The sequence below is a fragment of the Nanorana parkeri genome, unplaced genomic scaffold (assembly GCF_000935625.1).
Source record: "Nanorana parkeri isolate BGI_ZX_2015 unplaced genomic scaffold, ASM93562v1 scaffold103, whole genome shotgun sequence".
Classification (NCBI taxonomy): domain Eukaryota; kingdom Metazoa; phylum Chordata; class Amphibia; order Anura; family Dicroglossidae; genus Nanorana; species Nanorana parkeri.
In genome coordinates this window covers 1,492,096-1,506,240 of record NW_017306371.1, presented here as the reverse complement: position 1 = coordinate 1,506,240, position 14,145 = coordinate 1,492,096, and the positions used below count along the sequence as shown (strand labels likewise).

The 14,145-nt window shown below is 41.6% G+C and overlaps 1 protein-coding gene across 1 annotated transcript in view; it reads right to left on the bottom strand.

The window, feature by feature from the left end:
- Window positions 1-998: 998 nt before the first annotated feature.
- Window positions 999-14,145, bottom strand: part of CCDC114 (coiled-coil domain containing 114) — a 103,965-nt gene continuing 90,818 nt past the window's right edge. The window contains exon 15 of the mRNA XM_018552963.1: window positions 999-1,122. Within this exon, the coding sequence (XP_018408465.1) occupies window positions 1,036-1,122 (87 nt within the window). The 3' untranslated portion in view covers window positions 999-1,035. The remainder of the gene's footprint in view (window positions 1,123-14,145) is intronic.

Below are 14,145 nucleotides of genomic sequence, written 5' to 3'. Positions count from 1 at the left end.
ATTATCGATGTCATCACACACATTTAATATCAGATTATTCATGGCATACATGCGTACTCCTCCCCCTCTTCTATGTTGCTGATCCCTCCAAAATAAACTGTACCCTTTGTTATTCACAGTCTTGTCGTGTGTGCTGTTAAACCAGGTTTTTGTTATTCCCACAAAGTCATAATTCCCCTCCAGTAGTAAACGTTCTAGCTCTTCCATTTTGTTCATCAGATTTCTAGCATTTGTACACATGCTTTTCAGTTTTTTTTGATACCTAAATAGATACCCAAACGTCTGCCTGGTGAAAATGAGAGAATGTGTGAACAGAAGATAGAACAGCAAGGTAGAAGCCTTGCAAATCTGGGAAACAGTTGCCTGATGCCTAAAAGCCCAATAAGCACTCACAAATCTAGTAGAGTTTGCTTTAAATGGTGGAACCTCATACCTAAGGACATAAGCCAGAACAATCATTTGTCTCAGCCAGTGAGAAATGGTGGAATGAAACCATCAGGAATGACAACAAGAGTGTCCGTTTTTCTAATGTGACTACATGCAGGCAGTGAAGTGAGATTTCCTTTTGATGTACTAGAGGTGGACAGAGTGACAAAAGAACAACATCCTGGTTGAGGTGAAAAGCTGAAACCACCTTGGGAAGGAAGGATCTTCTAGACTTCAACATTAGGCTTTTACTACACCTATCGCACTGACAAAGAGTATTGTGAGTGGGGATCTTACAATAGTATTGAGCCTCACATACACAAGTACACAGAGCAGAAATAACATGTTTTTCCATAACATATTTTTTATTTATACCAATAAATTCTGGAACTGAAATGGGAATTTTGGAGAAAAAATAAACTTTGCCTGAGCCTTGCGTATAAGAAACACCAGAAAGCAGACATTTCTGTTGCCTCAACATGGAAGACATGACATCAGGGCTGTGGATAGCAATTTATCAGTGAGCTCAGTTAATATCAGTGATTTTGATGCTGCAAAGGTTCTGTATGTTACATTCTTTGCCTCATCCCCCATTATCCCTGATGCCAATCACTTCTTTGCAGTCGATGTTGATTTGGTGAGATTATTTTCACCGAGATTTCCTTTTCTGCTGGCCTTCTCTTCTTTCTTCAAGACCTAGAAAAGTTTATACAAATAAATCAGTTGCTGCCGTTGGATGCAGATTCTTTTCATGTAATTTATTCATTTAAAAAGATGACAATGTAGTTTTTAATACAACTTTGATCATTACTATCTATTTTTAGAAGGTGCTATGGCACTGTACAATGCTGCCATCCTCATACTGTATGTTTCAGGCACTGCAGAGTGCAGCAGGAAGTGTTAGTCCCTATTCACACCGGTCTCCTGGATTAAAGAACTCCGGGCCATTAAAAAGATAACCATTGCAGCGGGGCTATCCCCGCACTGAAAGGGTTAAGTGCTTGTTTTGGTCTAGGGTCTACAACAAAAAAGATATACTCCCCTGATCCTCATTTCCACCTGGCTGCTAGACCGATCCCCACAGCCTCTTTTCCCCTGGGCTCCAGCGCTCTAATGATCCGTGACGTCATCACATCTATACAGTCTATTACATGTGAAGACACTAAAGGACATTCCACAGACAGAGCGAGGATCAGGTGATTATATCTTTTCTGTTTTAGACCCTACATTGCAAGGGTTCATCTTTTAATAGCTCTTCTTTAAAATAAAGTAAACGCAGGAGGATCATGTAAATGAGGACTAACACTTCCTGTTCTTCTTCTCAGTGCTTGAAACATGTAAGGATGACAGCATTGTACAGTGGAATAATGCTGATCTGGGAAGTATGAATAAGCCTTATACTTCCCAGATCAAGATCTCCTTTGTTTGAATGTCCCGGTGTTTACATGTGTTTAGACTTATTAAAAAGGGTTTCTAAACCCTCAGCTTTTTTTTTTTTACATATATCTACTGCTAGCAAGCAGTAGATATATGCAAAAAGTGTTTAAAAAAAAACAAAAAACGCTTTAACAGCGGTTTAAACTTACCTGTGTCTTCCCCCGTGACAGTGCTCCCTCCAGCCTGTCTCCTCCTCCACTGCAGCAATGGAATGCCCCTCAGCATACTCACATCCTATACAAAGTGTATCGGTCGGGATGACTCCAGGATCCTTAGACCGCTGCAGAGGAGGGGGAGAGAGGCTCCAGGGACTGGTCTAAGAGCTGGCCATCTCAGAGGATCAGGTACGTATAACTTTTTTTCCACTAGGCAAAAACGATAAGTTAACCCTTGCAGTGCAGTGGTAGCCCCACTGCAAGAGTTAATACAATTTGTAACCAAAGTTCTGCTTTACTATTACAAGATCAAATTGATACACTCAGCGTTTGCAGCATTGTGTACATAACTGTCCCTGAGGCTCCATTTACAATTACAGTGAGGAAAATAATTATTTGATCCCCTGCAGATTATATAAGTTTGCCCACTTACAAAGAAATGAAAGGCCTATATTTTTTATCATAGGTGTATCTTAGTAGTACATGGATTTATAAGTGTTTACAAATGTCTTATAAACGCATATAAATTCATAAAATCACATGCCCATGTAAATGAGGTCTTACAGGGCAGGAAGAGTAGATAGGACCTCACTAGGGTGGTGATGGACATTTTCAGTTCAATAAGCAGGCTGGAGGAAGAGCTGTAAGCTCTGAATAGTGCTGTCACCCTCTGGCTATACATAGTGAGATAGGAATGTGAATGAAACGTGTGGCTGAACAGAATTAGCAGTATTTGGTCGGTAGATCAGTTCACGTTTATGTATTCAGATGTGTATTTAGCTCTTTTTCCCCAGAGCTGTGCTTCACTATCACAGCAGTTCATATTGTTTATGTTACTACTTGCTTTGTTGGAAAAGTTTGGGATGGTCCTGTTGTATTTCTGTCACTATGTTACACTTTAAAGCAGCTCTTCACTAATGATTAGCAGAGTCTAAACTAAGAAGAGTCGGTTGCTGCTTTATAAACATTTACATGCACAGAGATTCAGGAGATAAAAGGGGTCCTTTGGCTTAGTGTACGCTAAGAATATAATTCGTTCTCTTAGAGCAAGCAGAAAAAAAACAGTTTCTTGTGAATTGAAATTTAAAATGACCTCCTGATGCCTTGTGTATACAAATATTATTTATTGTAATGCTTAGACTGACTCTTTTTAAAAGAAAAGTCCTCCAAAAGAACATTGTTTATGCTCACCTGTCCCACCACTCCCGTTCCTGGAATCTTCGCTCTTTTGTAGAGCCAAGCTGCCCAAAGAATCTTCACATTCGACATTCTTAAAAGATGTGTCAGATTTCTGTTCTCCCCTTGCTGTGGTTCCATCCTGCTGGCCCCCAACGTCACTCTTTGTCCTGTGGTGACGGCAAATGGAACCACAGTGCATGGTTGTGGATGCAGTTTGTGAAGATTTTTTTGGATGGAAAGATTCCAGGATCGGGAGGCTGGAGAGGCAAGTATATATAAACAGTGTTCTTGTGTAGGATGTTTAACAAAATCCACAAAGTGACAGGACTTCTTTGAAGAAAGCTTTTTCCAAGCAGCTGAAACCTTTCTTCCACAGCTCCATTCTGCCTAGAGCAAAGAAAATACTGAGTATTGAAGAGCATATGACTCATTCAATGATGTGACTGGGTGCTGGGCCTTGGAGATGGGCCCAGTGCTGTTAAATGGGGACTGGTAGGTCATCGGCCCTTTGTAAGCTTTGACGTGAGACACATGTAACTTACACAGAGCTGTATTTGTTCACTCCCAATGGCAGAATGCAACAAGGAACAAAACCATTCCATGTGCAACTGGGTAGGGAGGGAATAAAAGTGAACCTGCTGCATGGCAATACACAGGAGCACTTTAAAGGAAACATAATGGTAACAAACGTATGACAACTACAGCACCATAACTTGAAAGCACAGAATTGTTGCAGCAGAAACTCATATCATCACCTCCTGCAGGTTTCTGCAGTTTCTCCATTTTCATGCAGTTGAGAGGACCGCCTTCCTTTTCCACAATACAATGCATAAGCTACCTAGCCACAGGCCTTGGCATTGTCTTGGAGGAGCATGCAAATTGAAACCTGATAAAAGGTGATGCGTGCACACACAGTTATTAAGGTATATATAAAGCCAACCCCGCTTTTTCTTCTTTTTTTTTAGTTTTGGATAGCATGGGGTGGAGTTAAAACACTGGACAGGTTTTTATTGTTGTCTGCGTCCCTGTCTGGTCACTGGGAGGGAACATTTCAAAATTTGAGAACAGGAATTGAGGGTAAAAATATCCTGAACTCTGATGAGATTTCCTCTCACTTCCTGTTGTGTAATCCATATACCTCTGCCAGACACCACAATCAGGTCCTGGATCTCTCTGTACTAGGGATGCACCAAAATTTTGAACGCTGAAACATATCGGGCGAAAATGGCACTTTGGGCAAAATGCAGAAAGTACCATCTTTCGGCCCAAAAATGCAGTGCACCCGTGATTTCTCTGACAGAGAGCATCGCCCAGTGGGGAGGTGAGAAGCTGTCAGGAGGCCGAGTGGGGAGGGGATGAGAGCGCTGTGAGCGGTGTGTCACAGGAGGCTGAGCTTTACCACACCTCGGCCTCCTGTGACTCCCCTCCCTGGGGGAGGAGACAGCCGTGAGCTGTCACCGGAGGCTGAGCTGGAGGTGCGGGGGAGGAGTAGGCTGTCAAAGGAGACCGAGCTTTCCTCCCACACCACCGGCTCTGCCTCCTGTGACAGATCAGGATGGAAAGCAGTGTGGGGGAGGAGACAGCCGTGAGCTGTCACAGGAGACCGAGCTTTCCTCCCGCACCACCGGCTCTGCCTCCTGTGTCAGAATGGAGAGCAGTTACAAGCATTCAGCGATTGTAAATAATTGAGGACACAATATGTGTACTGTGCCCCCAATTTTGAATGGACAGGAAGTGCTCCACAAGTTATGAATGAACAGGAACACTCAGTATAGAGGATTCCCATTCATTCATAAAAGGGGCAGCAGAAAAAGAGATTGAGGACTCCGAGTCCTCAATCTCTTTTTCTATTTTAAAAGGGAAATATCCGGAGTCTGTTTAGACCCCCAATATTTCCCAGAGCCCCTGACAGTAAAGTAAAAAATAAAAATATTTCATAAAAATAAATAAAATAAAAATAAATAATAAATAAAAATATATTTAAAAAGGTTAGAATTTATTTTTTCCGGTTTTGGTCAGAAAATTCCATTTCAGTGCACCTCTACCCTCTACACCAGGGCTCAAAATTTCAGGTCATGAGCTACTATCCAGGCCTTAAAAGTTACTAGCCACTAGTTGCCCTGCATAACACAAACACACACAGGGCACAGGGCACACTTGCACAATGCACATCTGCACAACGCACGGGCCACATTACATTAGACATACAACCACATTACAAAGCACAGGAGATTACACATACAACCACAGCACATGCACAGGACATTACACATACACACATACAGCCACAGCACAACGCACAGGACATTGCACATACTGCCACAGCAAAACGCACAGGACATTACACATACAGCCACAGCACAATGCACATAGCATTACACATACAGCCACAGCACAACACACAGGACATGGGATGATAGAACCCTGGGACAGACCAGGGGACACACCGCAGCAATAAAGCCTAATCTAATACACCCTACGTGACACACTCACCCACTGCTCTCACGGTGGCTCTGTAAAAGTGAAACTACAGCTCCCATAATCCTCAGTGCGCAGGCAGGAAGTTATGCTGTCACTAGGATACAAGAACAGACCTTAGTAAAGATGGCTGCCGCCATGCGGCCATCTTTAATATGGGAAGATGCACAGCTGTGAGCAGCAGCAGTATACGGGCAAGTCAACAAAGATCCCTCCGGGAGTTGGGCACTCGGTCCCTGACTGAGTGTCTGACTCAATGGCTTCATTTCCACTCACCCCCACTCAATTTTCACTCGCAAATTGCGAGGGGGCGAGTGGAAATTTGGGGCCCTGCTCTACACTATACAGTAATTAAAGAAGAGCTCTAGGCAGAATAGTTTTAGCCCTTCCAGTGCTGCTACCCCCACACTGCAAGGGTTAAGTACTAATTTTCTTCAAGGGACAATGATAACAAAGATATACTTACCTGAACCTCAAGTCCAGCTGGCTGCTAGACTGGTCCATGCAGATTTGCTCCCCCTCCGCTCCTGTTGGTCTAAGGCCCTGTGAGTCATCACATCCAATACAGTGTCTAGGATGTGAGGACGCCAAGGGACATTCCATTATTGGAGCAGAGAAGGAGAGAGGCTGCAGGGACCGGACTAACAGCCAGCCGGGATTGTGGTTGTCCCTAGATGTGTAAGTAAGTAATACAGTCCGGTCCAGGAAACACAACAGATTGTGTCATTAGAGATGCTCCCACCCGCGGTACCGTACCAGGAGTACATCCTCGCACTCGGCCGGGACATACAGCTGTTAAGCTGTCACAGAGTTAACCAAAGGACCTTCGCCACCTCGACCCTTCTCTTCTCTACTCTGCTACTGACTACCGCTATGACAAAATCTCACCCCTGTCCTGCCCTGACCTGGCTATTTCTGTCTTCAACAGCTCACTTTCATCCTCCCTAGACAATTTGGCTCCCCTCACTACACGCAGACTTAGACCACGTCCACTACAACCGTGGCAAACAAAAGAAACCAGACATCTAAAAAGACATAGTCGCGCTCTTGAACGATTGTGGCGAAAAACTAGATCCCTGCAAGATTTCACCTTGTATAAAGCTGCCCTCCTAAAACATAATTCCTTCCTCCGTGCTGCCAAACAGACTTATTTTGTTACCCTCATTAACACACTCTCATCCAAACCTCGTCAACTCTTTTACACTTTTAACTCTCTACTATGTCCCCCACCGCCACCACCTAATAACTCGCTGACTGCCCAGGACATTGCCACTCATTTAAAAAACAAAATAGATACAATTCGGGATCAGATCGCCACTGTGCAGCCACCTTCCCCTATTCATGTTCCAGACCCTCCATCACACTTGTCACTCTCCTCTTTTGACCCGGTCACCACAGAGGAGGTTACAAAGCTTCTCTCTGACACCCACTTCACCACTTGCCCCCTGGACCCTGTTCCCTCACCACTACTTCGGTCACCTTCATACTCTATCCTACACTCTCTTACCCACATTTTCAATCTCTCCCTCTCTACTGGAATCTTTCCCTCCCCTCTAAAGCATGCCCTGCTCACCCCAATACCCAAAACACCATAATTGGACCCTACCGACCTCAACAATCTCAGGCCAATCTCCTTACTGCCATTCACCTCCAAACTCATAGAACTCCTTATCTACAGCCGCCTGAGCCGCCACCTCGCTGATAACAACCTTCTCGATCCCTTACAGTCCGGCTTTTGCCCCCTACACTCCACTGAAACCGCCCTCCTAAAACTCACTAATGACTTAATAACAGCTAAACACAATGGCCACTATTCCTTACTCTTGCTATTAGACCTTTCTGCTGCTTTTGACACCATGGACCACCTGCTCCTCCTCACAAAACTCTACTCACTTGGCCTACAAGACTCTGCTCTCTCATGTAGGGAAACTTTTTTTTTTTTTACATTTACGGTACTTTTTTAATTATATTGTAAAAAAAATAACGCCCCTTCCCCCGTGGTGATTATATACCTCCAAAAGAAAGCTCCATCTGTCCCCAAAAAATGTTAACATAAATTGCAAGGCCGATAGTCCGGTCATGCTGACTGGTGACAGTGAGAGAGGAAAGGGGTGGCACAGTAGCAGTGGAAGAGACAGATGGGGGGGGGGCTTATTTTCTGGCAGTGCCCCCCCCCCTCCCGAGACTAGGCTCTGGATCCGCCCCTGGGAGCAGCAGCGCATAGATAAGATGATTGGTGTGCTCCCCTCTCCTGTTTAGTGCCTGACAGTACTGTTCTCACATCAAAGCACTGATTGGTTTGTCATGCTGACCCTCCCTCTCCCAAGCTGTGCTGCTGTACAAGAGTTGATAAGAATAGAGGACAGTTTGGATAGATATGATATATACTGTATACGGCTTGTACTTTATGTATATATATAACTTTATTGTGTTTTAAATGAATACATCAACAAATGGTGTTTTTTTTTCTTTAATCTGCCTAGAGTTCACTGTGTTGCAAACTCGGAGAAAATTAAAAATCTCAAAATATATTGTGCTGCATAAACGTAGGGAAAAGTGTAGCTTACTACTGCAGTGTTCACATTGTTTCCCCCTTGTTGTAGAGCACAGCAGAAACGTTGGGATTTCAAACACACTCTCTAACTAAAAGTCTGTATGGAACCATGTGATCAGGCAGACAGGAAGTGGAAGAGAGGTGGATCAGTGACTCCTACTACTGTCTTTTTTCAGTGAAGCAGTTAAGGATAAGGACAGCCTGCTAAACATGGAACCGGAGCCTGTAGTATGAAATGCTGGTTGGAACTGTAATTATGAAATTCATATTTACCACATTTTAAAAATAGAAAAAATATTCTTAGAATGGTATTTTAAGTCATATATGGTGTGACCTTCACCCTTTCATGACTAGAGGCATTGATGTCTAGATGCCAAGGTCAAATTCAGCAGCGCAAGAATGTGTCAGCTAACTTAACAATAACTCTGACCAATTTGTATACATATACGTGAAGAGTTTGGAGAAGACAAGAGAAGTGAACAATCTAAGATAAAATAGCTGAACTGGAAAGTGATCTGAATTTGAGAATGTTTCCAATCAGCTATTTTGGCCTAGATTGTTCACTTCTTCTGCCTCCTCCAAACTCTTTACCATTTTGTGAATAGACCTGTTATTTACAGTTTTTCTTTGGTATAAATGACAAATTACTTTTTTGTTTTGTTATATTTTTTTAAAATGTATTATTTTTTAAACCATTAAATGCATGGCACTGCTGATGAACACTGCATTTTTGTCAATGAAACCTTTAGCCTGCATGTAATAACTATATCTGTCCTAGTCATCACATGATTTGGAAACTCTAATTTGTTCCTGATTGGCATTAGTGATCCCAACTGTCACTGGGAATACCGACTGTCATTGACAGCTGGATTAAAACCAAGCAGCCTTGTTAAGTGTTGGCTTCTACTTCTCAAAGGGGAGACTCTATAATAAAATATCCTCTGTATTGGGATTGTTAATGTCTTGTTATATACAAACGAGCTACACATTCCTTTAAAATTCCCATTTAAGAAAACATTGATAGAGGGTCACAAAACATTTCATCACATGCTGAAAAGAATGATTTGATGGTGTACTTTGGATTGTACAATTTTAAAAAGAAAGAGGATTTCAGAGCAACAGGGACACTGCATTACTTGTGTAAATGTAGAGCAGCAAGTCTTTGTAGGTAGATAAAGCGGCCCTTACACACAGCTGTCTGTTACATGTAATGTGCTTCAAAATTACATTAGAAAACTATAATTGTGCACAAGACTCCTGCAGAGGCAACATAAAATAATTTGTTTCAAGCACAGCGAGGGCGGTTGCAGGCTACAAACACAGTTTTACTTTGATGCGCTCTCCACGTAAGGATAATTCTAATTCTAAGTCAAGCTTTGAAATGACTTTATATTACGTGACAAAATGATGAAGAACCTAAATTCGACTGCAGTGTCTCCAGGATCGCGTAATCAAGCTGTGAAAGAATTATGCTTGCGGGCTTTCCTCGGGCTACAAGGCAACAGATAGATAACGCTTATCAGCCAGCTCATCTGTGTCATTGTCACATTAATATCGTGTGACAGGGTGAATTGTTAAAAGGGATAAAATAAGCTACAAGGCTAAAAATGTTATGCTACATAATCCCAGGGAATCTGGAGCTTGATAAGGAAGATCTTAAGCGATGTGCAGCTTTTACCCTGCCTCTAATTTATGGGATTGCACAGCAGTATTGTACAAATCAAGGTACTAGCGCATTCATAGTTTAAACGACAGAAAGGTAACCCAATATTATAAACCCAAGATAGGATTCTACAACAAACTGATTCATCTTAAGCTGTAATGTAGATTTACTGAGCTCTTATTTTCTGATATTACAAAATGTAAAGGTCAAGGTAACCCAAAAGTGATATTTGAGTTATAAATGGAGTTTGGTGGCCTGACTTACCCATTGGCTTCTTATATACAGTGTATCATGGATTGTGTAATTCTTAGATCTCCATGTCTTCATTCCTGACTCTTTTGCCATCCACCTAAGATTTTTTTAGGATCCCAATTGACTTGGCCTTCGAGTTTCTCCTATTGCTTTCTTTATGACATAAAACAAATAGAAGAATCCAAAAGGAAGAGTAGGAACCCCTCACATGTGTGCTGGTGCATAGACCTTTGAAACTCAACCTCACAGAGATCTCACCAGAGCATACCTCCCAACTCTCTGAGATGAGAAAGAGGGACAAATTCCAGCACAATGTACAGTGGTACCTCGGTTCATTAACTTAATTCGTTCCACCATTCTGGTCGTGCACCGAATCAAACTGTGATCTGACCATGGTCTCAACTAGAGGAAGCCACGACCATGTGTCAGAGCAGGGAAGATGGCTGCGGTTGTGTTCGACACCTAATGCAGAGTTCGTGAAGGAAGCAAAATGTTGCCGAACTTCCTGTTCGCAAACCGAATTGTTTGTGAACAGAAGCGTTCCTGAAACGAGGTACCACTGTATTTAGGCAATGGACACACCCCTGCCAGAACCCCTAGTTATGCAGAACATTAGGAATTATTATGCCAACAATGATTGGTTAAACCAGAATTGTTTTTTTTTTTTTAACCATTATTTTCGAAATAGCATAAAAGATAATTAGAAATAAGATAACGTTTTTAGTGCAGAATAACACTTCTGGTAGTTGAATAGAACCGTTTCATAGATATCAGTACATCAGACCACAAAGAGGGACAATTGAGGAGAAAAGAGGGACAGAGGGATTTGGTTCCAAATGAGGGCCAGGTGGGAGGAATGCCGGAGAGATATAAGAAATTGCCAGGCGGTTTATCTATCCAGCATCTACCAAAAATAACTAAATATTAGCTTTGTATTGCTGATCCGTTAACAAATTAATTTTTGACATGGCTTTAACATTTCGCTATATTTTAACAGTCAAAGACGAGCATACACAGAATCTCACAGTAGTTGATATTTTCATTTAAGACCTCTGTTTGGTTCATGTTATAGTCTTTAATCTTCGCAAAAGAGACAAAGGCTGCAATAAAAACTGACAGAGGTTCTTCTCCTCTTTCCAAAGCTACTAAAATCTCTTCTGGGTGGAGTTCTACTTATTGACTAAATATACTTTGGGAGTATTTTGTTTTCTACAAAATTACCTAATTGTAGATACACACTAAGGAAAATGTAGCACTAAAGAAGCAACTTCTGTGCTGCACTACTTCCCACAATGAACAACCAGCAGAAGCAATAAATGATGGCTGATTTATATACAAATATGATTGTTTCTGATGTTCTAGTCATAGTAATAGGTGGGTGTAAATGAATGTAAACAGCCAGTGGCAGAAAATAGGTCACAAGCTCTGAGCGTGCTCACTCTGGCGCTGAATACGTTACTGATGTTCTGCTGGACAATCCTTGCAATTCTGAATGATGTCCAGGGAATACGTAAAACTACTATAAAAAATAAAAACAACATAGTGCACCTCATAGTGCCTACAACTCTGCAAACTATTATTGAAAACTTAAAAAAAAAAAAAAAAATATAACAGTTGGTTACATTTACATTTAACATGAAAGACCTAATTGTTGCATTGTGAACACACAGCTGAATTTAGATTAGCTATACTCTACAGGGGGACTGCAGCTCATCCACACCTCCCTGCCATGCTGCAGCCCAGCTTTGACCTACAAAGTGTCTCTCCTCTCATACATTAATTTATTGAATATAAATTAACTTGGTTTACATATAAATCAATGCACTTAAAGTGACATTAAACCCTCAGATTTTTTAACATAACCCAATACTGTAATGTGTGCCTTACTGTAATCCATGGTAGTTTCCCTTCTCTTTGCTGCTCTTCCTTTTAAATCCTCATATCTTCTTATGCTGGGGGAGAACTTCCCTTTGCAGCTGAGTGCCTCTTCCTGTAGTGCTGGCTCAGGTTGTGAACCTACACACAGACACCATGCATCCATTTCAGAGACAAGGCAGTCTGCTGCAAAACAGAAGTTCTGCCCAGCATGAGAACAGATACAGATTTAAAAGGAAGAGCAGCAAAGAGAAGGGAAACTACCATGGATTACAGTAAGGCACACATTACACTATTGTTTTATGTTAAAAAATCTGAGGGTTTAATGTCACTTTAATGCACATAAATAAATAGATTGTGAATTGTGTTACATATACACATTTCCTAAAAAAAAACTAAACAGATTCGATGCTCCACTGTTTCACAAAGAAAAGTTCCAAACATTATTAGTTAAAGGACAAAAGAAATAGCAAATCATTTTTTGCAGTAATTTCCAGGGACCACTAGATGTCCTCAGCACACCTGCAGAAATGCGGTACTCAATAATCAAAGTAAGTTGCTACAAATAAAATACAACGTAAAGGAATATTTGTTGCTATGTTAAAGTGACACTAAACTCAGGAGTCCATGAAAAGCAAATGATTAATATTGACCTGTCCCTCTGCCTGCACCACCGAATTACGCTGGGTTAAAAAAGTAGGTTGTTGCAAGGTCTTCAACATCCAGCACACTTTCAGGCCTGGTCCCCCAATGTGCACTGTGGTTCCTTCCGCCATCCCCTACAGCACATGTCCTGTAGTTACATTGGGGTCTGCGGATGAAACCACAGAACATAGAAGGGGGGTCAGGAGATTAGAAGTGTTGGCTTCAGAGCCCAATTTATCTTGACTGCAGAAGTGATTGGTGGAATAAGCAGCAGGAGATGAATCTTTTTTTTATATAATCTTTTTTGCAGGCTAAGCTTCATTTTAGAGGTTAGTTTTTAAAAGAACTTCAATAAAAAAGACAAAAGGAACCCCTTCCCCCCAAAAAAATAATTGCTTGAATCTCCATGTCCTCATTTAAAGTAGCCCTAAAGCCTCGCATGTTTTGTCATTAAATTACTGATACGGAGCAGTTGAACAATGGAGAATAAATGCGTTTGAAGAAGAATTTCAAAAACACATCCAACTGGAATCTTTAATGCCTCTGGGTTCCAACTGGGAGCGCGCACTCATCACTTCTTTAAAAGTCCCCCTGACCCTCCTCCTCGGGACTACATGCGATGATGTAATGTGCCACCGTGCATGCACACCCACTCCTTGGGACTACATTCCATGCTACTATGCGCCACCATGCATGGGCACCCAGTCCAGTCTGTTCCAGCAGCCTTTGTGTGTTGGGAATAATTGGGTGTCTCCATAGGACTTCACAAGAAAACGGAGCCCCCTGCAAACTGAAAGGTGGGGCAGCAATCATGGGAGCCTACCAAAGAAGATGGAAGCAACGTTTTAATAGTGGGACAAGCTGCATGCAATGTAAGTGGTGACACCTGCAGCAGAAAGGGATAAAAAATAAATTTTAAAAAATAGCGTTTTACATCACTTTAACCCATTTGAGTCACACTATCCAGCAAGAAAATCCTGAATTGTTATTGGACTGACAAAGCCTTTTAAATCTTTCCCCAAAAGGAATTCCTAAAGATACATTTTAAAGGTCCTGTGAGAGCAGAACATGCTGGATAGCCTGACTCCGAATAGGTTAAATAAGGAATTAAAGACCCCTACAGCCGTAGAACATCGTTTTTAAACTTTATTCCTCTGATGTTCCTTTTAACACAGTAAAAGTGTACCTGTATTTTATCTGAAACAACTTGCTTTGTGTGATTGTAATGCTCCACATTTCAGCGGGTGTACTGAGGCCATCTAGTGGCTTTTTGCTTTAACTGCAGTTGTAATTCTTAGTTTGCTATTATTTAAAAAATTAAGCTACCAGTTTTACTTACACAAACATAAAACTAATAATATGTTATGAAAAGAAAAAAATGGTTAAATCGTGGATCACTAAATCCAACTGATGTTAGGAGGGGTGTATACATCATCAAAAAAAAATGTCATCTGATTTCTGAATTAATTGGCTGGAGTCAT